Source organism: Schistocerca piceifrons, chromosome 3 (assembly GCF_021461385.2).
Source record: "Schistocerca piceifrons isolate TAMUIC-IGC-003096 chromosome 3, iqSchPice1.1, whole genome shotgun sequence".
Lineage (NCBI taxonomy): Eukaryota > Metazoa > Arthropoda > Insecta > Orthoptera > Acrididae > Schistocerca > Schistocerca piceifrons.
In genome coordinates, this window is record NC_060140.1 from 107249533 (window position 1) to 107261915 (window position 12383).

The 12383-nt window shown below is 35.3% G+C and overlaps 1 protein-coding gene across 1 annotated transcript in view; it reads right to left on the reverse strand.

The window, feature by feature from the left end:
• Positions 1–12383, reverse strand: part of LOC124789835 (DNA endonuclease RBBP8-like) — a 97703-nt gene that overhangs the window by 39797 nt on the left and 45523 nt on the right. Inside the window, exon 3 of the mRNA XM_047257328.1 lies at positions 6262–6362. Within this exon, the coding sequence (XP_047113284.1) occupies positions 6262–6362 (101 nt within the window). The remainder of the gene's footprint in view (positions 1–6261; positions 6363–12383) is intronic.

Sequence of the window (12383 nt, forward strand, 5' to 3'; positions counted from 1 at the left end):
AAAACAATATATATAAAATACATTATTACATGTTCCTGTTATTAAATTTACAAAAAATTATATATTACATATACTTTAAAAGAGATATATAAAAATACACGCGTACTCCAGTGCAATGTTTTGTCAAAATTTCAGAGCATTTGGTTAAAAACTTTCAGGTATTTGAGATTAGCAATATTTATAGTTTCTATATCAGTACAAACGTAGATGTTTGTTTCTTCATAATCTCAAATCTCCAAAAGTTCTCGACAGACTGCTTTGAAATTTTGATGCAAAACTGAATGTGGGTGTGTTTTTAGGTACTTAATTTTTCAATATAAACAAAGACATTGTTGCCAAAAATCTCAAAATATACCTTTCCAATTTACTTCAGATTTTCCCACATTACTGTAATTAATGTTTAGATGCATATAAACTACAGTGGAATCTCACTTATCAAGCATCTCCCATAACACTCAATTCGCATAACAAGCAAAACAAATTGTACAAAAATGACTCGCTTAGCAAATTATGTTCCACATAATGAGCGACATGGAGATTTAGTGTAACGTCACCACCTATTAGCATGCGGTTGGGAAAAAGTTCAACAATATGAACACCTTTCATTGTTGGCAGTGGGATACAAGCAGTGTCTTTAGTATGTACTGCAGTCTGGGTTTAGCACTCTTTCTGCAGTCATCTTCCTGCAGCTTGTGATCACACATTTCTCAAAACTTGTGTTTACACAGCATTTTTTGTGTGCAAATTTTAGTAACCTTTGTAGAAATGTCCCCGAAGATAAGGCTGCAAGAAGACGACCATAAGAGAAAGAAAATGACCTTAGAAATGAAATGTAAAAATCATTGAAAAATGTGAATGTGGTGTGAGCATTGATGATTTAGCACGCACACACAGTCGGTCTACACCAACTATTTGCACTATCCTCAAGAACAACATGATTAGTGAGACTGATGCTGCAAAGGGAGTGACAATTGTACCTAAACAACGGTTTCATACTCTGGACAGAGCTGAAGGGTTGCTCCTTAAATGGGTAAATGAAAGACAATTGCAAGGTGACACTGTTAATGGAAGGGTTGCTCCTTAAATGGGTAAATGAAAGACAATTGCAAGGTGACACTGTTAATGAGATCATCATCTGTGAGAACATGAGAATGATTTTCACCAACCTCGTTAACAAGACGCCAGGATCACAAGTGGCTGAAGAAGTGTTTAAGGGAAGCCGTGGGTGGTTCGAGAGAAGAACTGGGATCCACAGCATTGTGAGGCATGGAGAAGCAGCCAAGTCTGACATAAAGGCAGCGGAGTACTTCACCAGCAACTTCAAGATCCTCATAGATTCTGGCGGTTATCTGCCACAACAGGTTTTTAATTGAGACGGGTCTATTCTGGAAAAAAAAAAAAGTTGAAACGTACCTTTATAACAGCAGATGAGAATGCATTGTCTGGTCACACGCCAATGAAAGACCATCTCACACTGCTATTCTGTGCCAATGAAAGTGGTGATTTGACAAACTACTGCTTTTGTTTAAATTCAGGAACGCCATGAGCCTTCAAGAAATGCAAATCCAGAAGAGCAGGTTAAATGTGATGTCAAGGCCAAATAGCAAGGCTTGGACGACAAGTGATCTTTTTTGTGATTGGATTAGTGAAGTGTTTGGTTCTTCAGTGAAAAAATATATTTTGAGATGCATCTGCCACTCCATGTCTTGCTTGTTATGGACTACACTTTCCAATTTCTGCCTACCATCACCACTCCATTACTCCAGCCTATGGATCAGCAGTTTATTTCCAACTTTAAGAAGCACTACACTAAAGCACTGTTCGAGCATTGCTTTAATTTGTCTGAAGCTACCAATCTCACTCTCAGAGAGGTTTGGAAATATCATTTCAACATTGTTGCCTGCTTCAGGATGATCAAAAAGGCATGGGAAGGGGTTACCAGCAGACCTCTTACTTCTGCTTGGAAGAAGCTTTGGCCAGAGTGCGTTATCAAATGTGACTCTGAGGCATTTGATTCAGTACCTGTGGAGTGTGTAATCAATGATATTGTGTCTTTAGCCAAGAGCATGGAACCAGAAGAGGATAACAATGATATTGATGAGCTTGTGGAAGATCACGGTCAAGAAATGAGCACTGAAGAGGTTATGGAGTTGCAGGGTATTTCAGAGCAGGAAGTTGCGGAGAGGAATTCGGAGGAGGAGGAGGAGGAGGAGGAGGAGGAGGAGGAGGAGGTAGCAGCAAAGCAGAAATCTTCTGGTGCAAAAAGAGAAATGCTGAAAATCATCATCCCCAATAAAGCAGTGGCTAAGTGTGCTACAAATTTATTTGACAATAATGAGGTGTCACATTTTCGCCAAGTGTTGAAGTGTTGGCAGAAACAAATGACTATTGATAGCTTCCTAGTAAAAAAGAATTGGTTATGTATCATGAATAATAAAGTACATAATACTGTACGTATAATTTTCTTTGAATAGTACGCAAACAGGAAAGTTATATTTGTGGTTTATTTGTTTATGATTAGACTACTACTACTACTACAGAATCTGAATTTACAATAACAATGAATAAGGCTCAAGGTCAGAGGGAGTGTGGAAGAGGAGATGGATGCATGAGTTGGGAGGAAATGGACATAAAAAATGGGAAAGAGGAGATGGCAGAGAGAGAGAGAGAGAGAGAGAGAGAGAGAGAGAGAGAGAGTTATTATTCGACTGAAGAGCAAACAGGATAGTTTCACAGTTTGAATGAGATAATTGTACATCTTATTTCCGTATACTGGAAACAGTTGTATGTACTGTATTTGTGTAGCAGTATCTCAAAAATGTTAAGAAAATAAAGCAAATTTTTTTATTCCTCTTTAAAAAAAATGTATCTTATTTTACATTCTGACATGTCTCCTATACATCACACCAAATGATTTGAAAACTGTATGTTACAAGATGAATAATTATCATTTAACATTTCACTTTTTGAAATTATAGATTTCACCCACCATTCTGGAGCTGTAATCTTAAACTGATGTTATACAGAACTACAATATTTCTTTGTCGACAACTTTATGATTAGAACATTTCAATATATTCTAATAACAGACATGGTAGTAAATACTGGTTCAAATATTTGAACCATTTGCAGATACGTGGAATTAATAAAATCTTGTGAAAAACAGGAGGGAGTGTGATGCCTTTCCATCAGATCAAAGAGGCCACTGCAGATACAAAATGTTTGAAAACCTCTGCACTACCACATTTGACCCAAGGTTCTGCATTTCCCCTCGTGCTTACAGTAGGTGAGTCCCTCTTATTCTGCCCCTCCTGTCTAATTCTCCTCGACCTAACCCTCTTGCTTCCCAGAGAAGGAACTAATAGTTCCAAAAGCTAGGAAAGCTTCTTTCACTTTTAATTGTGTCTATAACAGCACAGTAACTTTTCTTCCTCAAGGTAAGTACTGGCGAGCCATTCTGTCTATTTGTAAATGTATAGATTTCTCAAGTTAATTTTCCTTCCTTCTGACACAATTTCATGAACCTTGATATGCTTTTAGGTAAGCTAAAAAGTTAGGCTACGCCTCCAACTGTTGCATAAAATGTGGCACTTCAAATGCACAGAAAACCACCACCTAAGGTGGATGCTTGGATTTGCTAGCTAATCAGTCACTTCTGTTCAGTTTTGGGAGTTGACACATAGCCATTCCGGGGGTTGCAAAATAAGTGGGTTTTATGTACAAACAAAAGCCAAGCCGCTAATAGTATTATTTTCCATTACTCATTAAGGCCAATGGCAGTAACTGGTGGAATTACATTTATGATAATTCAGGCTTCATGATAAACTAACGTTAGGTTGAAATATTTCCTGGGTAAATGATACTTCTGATATTAGGTTTGTAAATTACTTTTACACAGGTATTTGCTGTGAAAAAGCTATTGGTTTTAATTTCTCCTTCAAGAAGTGTATTAATTTTTGCCTTGTGTGTCATGTTTTACCTATCTGGAGTGGAACTGTGGGATATTGTTTCTGTTTCAGGAATAAGTTGAGGTCTTGGACCTCTCAGTTGATAAGCTGTTTACTTGCTTGCCTAGTGAAGAGCTCTTAGTTTGACATTTTTTAAGCCATTTGACATCCTTAAGAGCATCATCAGGAAAAGGACCTTCACTGCAGACAGGTCTCTCTTCTTATTATTCTATTTTGTGCCTTTTCACAACTGACAATTCCTGTTGGTGGAAAATGAAGAAGAATACTCTCAACACATTCAAGAGCTTCAAATCAATTTCATTTGATATTACGTCATCTTTAAAACTGAGCAGCTTGCTTATAGAGTTCTACATTGGTGACTGTCATGAAAACATGAAATTCAACTGCGTTTGAACAATGAAAAAATAAAAGAAGACTTGGGTTTAACCTTTTCCAATACAGCTTTTCTACCAATAGCATTCTCTCCAATTCTTTTTTGGTTTACACTAATGGAAACATGTCAGACATCATCTGACACTGAAGCTGCACTGGAAAATCTTAATGTCAGACATAGTTCAACACTGGGTCCAAAAGGATTAATATCCAGTCGATGATGAGGTTTGGTGGGTGCAACTGCTGAAAACCTATTTCCTCACCATATATTTTGATCACTTATCTTATGGCTATCTTGCGCCTGAACCAACAGACTGAAGCTACAGTGCTCCCGCCACCCTTTTAAAGCTACGGGCTGTGCCACTGGGCATGCAGCTATAGACACACAAGCAGCTTTGGACAAACCAAATGTGTGTTCACCTGGTCAATTAATGCTGGGCTATCAGTGTGTCATTAGATGCTGAAATGGAGCAACGTCTTTTGAGAGTTTATTAAAGACAATTACAGTTGTGGCAATGCCAAAATTCTAGCGCTGGCTTTATCTTTTTGGGACTCAGTGGTGTAAGAAGCGCTAGAAATTCATAGGGTGGTGATTTGAATTAAAAGATAGTGGTTTCAGCCTGAACAAAGGATAGAATCCAATATTTTCCTTTAAAAACTCTCAAAGAAACTGCTACAGTGCCGCAACTAATGACACTGATATCCCACTGCTGATCAACCAGCTAACCACAGACTCAAATTATGCATAGCTCTTTGGTGCCAAATGACATCTCGGGTACTCGAGTCTCTGTGGTTGCATGCACAGTGGTGCAATACATAAATTTAAAAGACCGGAGGAAGATTTGTAGCAGTTGTACAACAAAAATCTAATGGATTATCCACAGTGATGCACGTTGATGATGAGGCCATCAGCAGAAAAGCGCAACTTTACATTGGGGAAGGGTGGAGAAGGAATCTGGTAGCATGACCTGACTAGAACTTCAACTACTATCCTCCCAAATGCGAGTCCAGTATTTTACCACTGAGCGACCTTGTTCAGCTGCACTTTTGAAATCAGTGAGGTAGTTAAAGACTAAGAAATAGTCAACTGGAAAAGTAGATGACTTGTATGTTTGAAAAATTCCAAGATACATTCTGGTTCAGAGCCCACTTTACACTTTTGGTTCCTCTAGTAATTGGCTGGGTTAATTAAGATTGAGGAAGGCATATGCATACCACCTCCAACATGATCCTGCCTTGTCAAGCACTGTGGTTTTCAAACCAACTTTTGGGTTAGTAACAGCTTTACCTTTGCTTTATAAAAGGGACTACTGGGTAAAACAGCTAGCAATTTTAAATCCACACTTACTACAAATGTGCAGATTTTAGTGAAGAAATTAGCTTTCCAGATTACCATCAAATAAAATACGTCAATTATCAGTTTCTCTGTCTTACACTTATTGCAATTAATTAAAGAGAACTTTACACCAAAAGTGTTTTGCTTTTATTTACAAAGCATCTTCTGTGGTCGTCCTGGAAATATGGATACATGTCTGTACATTTTCGTTGTTACAGATTAAAAACAGTATTTCTTTATAAATTTGGCATGCAATTTACATATGGTGTTTCTGTCTCTTGTTGTATATTTTCATTCGTTGTTAGGGGACATTGGGGTCAAAAGAAACTTTGTCGTAGATTTACACTTGGAGTTTTTTGAAAGCACTTTTTCATGCATTGCAGTGGCGTTATTTGCACTTCACCTCACTTTAGAAAAAGAACTACAGTTACACATGTTCCACACTCATCACAGTATTACAGTGTTTACATTTGTTCATTTGTTTTTTGTGTGGTTGTAAGCATTGCCAACCTGTGATTTTTTTATGTGCAAACTAAATTCAAATTTGATATTTATGTAAGAAAAATACAAATAGGAATTACTAACCTATAGAATTAATGCGAGATTCGTGGTCTTTCAGTTTCCTGACATACTTATCAACTTCTTTTTCCAAAATTAAACAGTTCTGACATGCGGATTCGTTGGCCCTACAAGCAAAAATTATAATTAAGTAGTGAACTCTGACAATTACACACACTTGCAAGTAAATATTACACGTTAATTTTACCATGGTATGTGGTTAATGATGGCATTTTCTTGACAAGTCAGCTTGAAACATATAATAAAAAGAGTTAATCTTTATTTTTCTTTGGTGCTCAATGTGATTTATGAATAAAATAAAATTCTATTGCATCCATTATTACAGTAAGTGATAACTAATGCTACTGAATAGATGATTTTTTTGTACAAGAAATAATCAAAAAGTATTTATACAAAAAAGGAATCCTACTACCATTTGCCACCACCATTACTATTCTATTGAAAGCACTCTTTGAATTTGTCTTTTAAATCGTTAAACCTCTTTTTTTTTGCTGTGTATCCTTCAACTCTGGATTTTTAATGGAATATTTTTTTTAGAAATGAAGAACTGTAATGGGCAACACAGTCTCATCATCAGTGGGACAGACACAGAGAGACAGTGTCACCCAAGGAACTGCTGCAGACATGGTAAATGCATGACAAGAATAACCTATTTCACACATAGTTATAAGAAGTTTCCCTCAGAAAGTGCTAAATTAAATCACTTGTATAAGGCCCTTAGCTATTTTCAATTTTTGTTCAGATGATGCTTATCATGACATTGATTTTGTCACCCGGTTTAAAAAACTGAGACAGCTCTCAGTAAATATTAATCATGTACACGACTGTGATTGTATCACACCTTATCTGTTTTAAACTACATCTGAAGCTAGAAAATCTTGACATTGGGGGAACAGCTAACAACTGGCTCAGCTTTTATCTTAAAAACAGGGAACAATATGTGGAAATACATGAAGAAAGGGACAATGTCATTAGGAAATATAATTCCAGGTGACTGACTGTTAAATATGGAGTGCCATAAGGATCAGTAACGGGTCCTGTTCTGTTCTTACTCTATGTAAATGACCTAAACATAAGCAATGACAGCAGTAAAATATTTCAATTTGCTGATGATACGAGTGTTCTAATTACAGGAAACTCAGAAGAAACTCTTGTAAAAAACATAAAAGAAGCCACTGACAGGTTAACATGTTACTTTGATGACAATGACTTAATAATAAACACTGAAAAAACTGTAGCTATGAATATACACACAATCAAAAAATCTGATATCACCCATCTAGAGCTATACGGACAGACAATCGCCAAAACAGCCTGTACCAAATTTCTTGGACTTCACCTACAAGACAACTTGAAATGGAAAGCACATGTTGAGCAAATGAACAAAAAAATTAAGTACATCTTGTTTTGTGCTGCGTACATTAAAAAATTGTACCAGCTACAACACCCTTCAGTGTGTATATTTTGCAGTTGTACACTCTCACCTCCGGTATGGGATTATGTTCTGGGGAAATTCTGGAGATGCCATCAAAACATTCAAATTAAAAAAAAAAAGAAAAATTATAAGAATAAAGGAAGGGGTAGATAATCGCAAATCATGTAGACCATTGTTTCAAAAAAGGATGATCCTGCCACTTTCTTGCATATATATACTTGAAAATATAATGTATTTAAAGCAAAACTTACATACAAAAAGACCACTCATCACTCAAAATCACACAATACACAGCTATGATCCACAGCTGTGTATAGAGTAACAACATTTATTCAAGTATTAATCATTAACTGATATATTAATGTGTGTTATTGTGTACAAAGGTATATTATATGTAAAACAGTTAATATTAACAAAAAAATCCAAATATCTCTTGCATATTGTGCAGCTGTAGATAAAAATGGATCAATAAATCAAAATCAAATCAAAATAACAACATTCTGACACAGTGCCTGTCAGGGAATGTGGATTCCAAGTAGATGGGTAACTGGAATGACATTCACGTTGGTTGCAGGTAAAGTATTAACGGAATTTATTCATAGAATTGTGGAGTGCATGTACAAGACATTCACACTATCGGACAGCTAAGAAAAAACTTCAAAGACAAAAAATGTCTGACAAAGATAATTATGCACAGAGTTTGTACACAATAAGTTGTTGCTCAGAGGCCAAAGTCCACATAAAAAGATTAAAATATCCCTTTATTTTACTTCCACTATTTAACATTTTTGGCAGTGAAGCTTTTTTCAAATGATTTTCTGAAATACATATCACAAACTATAAAACAACTATTGGGTGTTTAGCCAAAAGAGAACTTGCATAGCATAAGCAGTCAAAAATGGACATATCTGGATTAAAGTCCAAGTATTCATCAAATCACAGAATGGTAAAAACACAAGGAGCTTGACTAATTTTCAATAGAATTTAATGCAACTTAAGTAGAATTAAGAATGATGGGCATACAATAGATGAGGAGACCATTTAAAATACACATTTTGCCACACAACTGAACTGATTGTTATTGTGTGGGTAGTTAGCAACACATTGGTCTCACATTTGGGGAGGGGGGGGGGGGGCAGTGGTTTAAACCTGCATCCGCCCATCCAGATTTAGGTTTTCCATGATTTCCCTAAATTGCTCCAAGCAATTGCTGGGATGGTTCTCTTGAAAGGACATGGCAGATTTCCTTCCCCACCCTTGCAATCTGAGCTTGTGCTCAGTCTCTAATTACCTATGTTGACAGAACGTTATACCCAATCTTTTTTTCTTCCTTTCTTCTTCATCGTGTGTGCTGGCTTCATAAATAAAGTTGTATCTAAATCATATCTTAATATGGAAACAACTGATAGTATCATAATCACAATTTGTTGCAATAGTAATTAAATGTGACAGCGTTCTTTGTCACACTTTTGCTTTATACGGTATAACAGAATACAAGACAAGTCCACACAGTTTTCTTTCGTCCACCTTAACAGCAGCAGCAATGGAAAAAGACCTTTGGATCAAAACAGACACAGTGGACTGTGCACCTACAGATGAATAAGGCACCTTATCATTTGTACATAATCATAAATTTAAAAATCAGCTTGTAAAATGATTTATTAAACAAAATTAAGTGACCTATATTATAATAAATACAAGACAATGTAAATGCACAATTTTTTATCTTCCTCAGAACCAATAATACAAAGAATGGACACCTAGATAACAGATTTAAAGTAAATGGGTAAAAAGACAGAAGGGATAGATGTAACTGCAAAGGTTCACAAGACTGCATAAGATCCTATGATATTAAAGATCTACTTGGTCATGTGCCCACTAGAATAACTGAGTCAAGCAGCAGTTCCATAGATCATGTGATGACCAATTATGAAAATGTTGTGTCGGCACAGACTGTAAACAGGCACATATCTGATCATCTAGGACAATTATTAGTGATTGGTTGTCTTAATAAACTTAAACAAAACAAAAAAATATGAGAATAGAAGATTATTATCTGAATACAACATCACCTTGCTAAAGAAAACTTTGGGTCAAGAATCTTGGGAATCAGTTTATAGAGAAAGGGGAGTTGGCAGCAAATGGGAAGTATTTGTAAAAATTTTAACTAGCCATATTGATATTACTATCCCGGCAAAGAAGATCAATGTAAATAAAAATAAACCTCCAGTAGTCAAACGTGTAAAACTTGATGAAAAAACGAAAAGACTCAAAGAAGGAATGGAGTATATGTATAAGCTACACAGAGAAACCAGTCTTGATTCATATAAAGAGGATTATAAAAAATATAAATATGAGTATCGCAAGGAAGTAAGGAGAAGGAAAGTAGAACATATTAGTAAACAGATCCGAAATTCTGACTGTGTCTCAAAGTCGTGCTGGGCAGTAGTTAATGATATGAGGAACACTGATTCAAAAACTAAAATTAATAATATAGAGTTAAGTATACATAATGATAATTTTTCTGATCCTTATATAGTTAGCAATATATTTAATGATTACTTTATAGATGCTATTGAAAATGATACTTGCATGAAACAGGAGAGGCAGTTTAAATATGATAAGGAAAAGGAATGCTACCTACAGTAACCATCAAGGACGTAACAGAGCTAACTGACAACCTAAAAAATAAAAGATCAGCTGGATGGGATGAATTCTCTCCTTTTCTACTGAAAAAATGCAAGGGTGAGTTAGCCAGACCATTAGTCCATCTAATAAATTGTGTACTTGAAGAAGGTGTGTTTCCGAAGAAACTGAAACTTGCTTTAGTTAAACCTTTATATAAAAAGGGGAAAGAAAACAACCACAGAACTACAGACTAGTTGCCTTAACGTCAGTGTTTGGTAAATTAATTGAAAAAATTATGCTAGAAATCCTAATTGAGCACTATAATATGAATAACTTAATAGGAGATTTCCAACACGGCTTTAGAAGTGGTCGGAGCACCATATCTGCAGCAGTACAGTTTGTACACTGTCTGATGGAGAAAATAAATGAGGGTTACGAAACGGCAGGAGCGTTTTTAGATCTTTCCAAAGCGTTTGACAGAGTCCATCATGGCGCTCTTTTAAGTAAACTTGCTTATAATGGTGTCAGCGGGAAACTGTTGCTTTTAATAGAATCTTACCTTAAAGATAGACAACAATGCACAGAAGTTGTGTATGATAATGGAGAGGTAATTGCAAAAAGAAGATCAAAGATAAGGAACATAAATTTTGGTGTGCCACAAGGCTCTATCTTGGGCCCCTTCTTGTTTATTTGCTACGTGAATGATTTCCCAAAAGTATTAGACACCAGTCATCGTATTACTATGTATGCTGATGACACCTCTGGGGTTTGCTGGGCACGTAGTAATGATGATCTAAATTCAGTGGTACAGAATTTTGTTGAAAAAGCCCAAACACATTTTGAAAAAGAAAACCTGATGGTCAATATTAACAAAACTAATTTAATTTATTTTAAGACAAGTAGTTCAAATAAAAATACTGTTCTAAATGAGGACATTCAGGAAAATACCTGTTCAGAATGTAAAATTCTGGGGATATATATAGATGACAGACTTTCGTGGAATCAGCAAATAGATCATGTCTGTGGTAAAATAACATCTAGTCTGTATTTACTAAGGAGATTAGTTCAATATTTAGATATCGAAGCAATAAAAATAGCGTATTTTGGGTTGGTGTATCCCCATCTATCTTATGGAATTGTATTGTGGGGTGGGTGTAGCCAATACAATATAAAAAGGGTATTTGTATTGCAGAAAAGAGTAATAAGAACTATGGCAAAAGTAAGACCCAGAACTTCATGTAAAAACCTGTTTATTAAGTTTAATATTATGACTACCTATGCAGTATATATGTTTCAATCAATATTATTAGTGAAAAAGACAAAAAAGTGACAAACAGGAATATGGAAATCCATGATTACAATACAAGACAAAAATCAGACTTTCATATGGTGAGCAGACGATTGAATCTAACAACAAATACCCCATTCATTAAGGGAGCAATATTTTATAATTCTCTGCCAAACAACCTGAAACAGCTTTCTGGTAGAATTTTTAAAAACGAGTTAAAAAAATGGCTTGTATTGAAGTGCCCATACAGTATGATGCTGACATGATTTGACCTCAGGAATGCTATATTAAATATACTTAAATGATATTTTACTTAGTAGCATGTAATCTATTTATATTGTGTATCAATAATCTAAATGTAATTATTATAACATTGCCCATGCATGTTAAATACATGTTTCGAGCTGTAAGATAAATAAATAAATAAAACAATTGGAATGCAACAAAACTGAAGTAATAATCTGCATTCAACAAAACTTAAGTAAAACTAATTTTCTACAACAACGAAAGCTAATGCCCACACATATTTCTCTTTCTTCTTCTTCTTCTTCTTCTTCTTCTTCTTAACAGCTGCAACGATGGAAATAGCCATATAAAAAGAGAAAAATACAAATACAAAAATAAAACACTTCAAAGAAATGGATATACTTATTCTTATAAACAGAAGGCAGAGCCCTTCTACTAATGAGCTTAGAGACACCCACAGTGAGAGTAAACCAAAAATACATAAACACAATAACTCAATTATTTGTATTTATTGAGTAAAATGCTTAACAA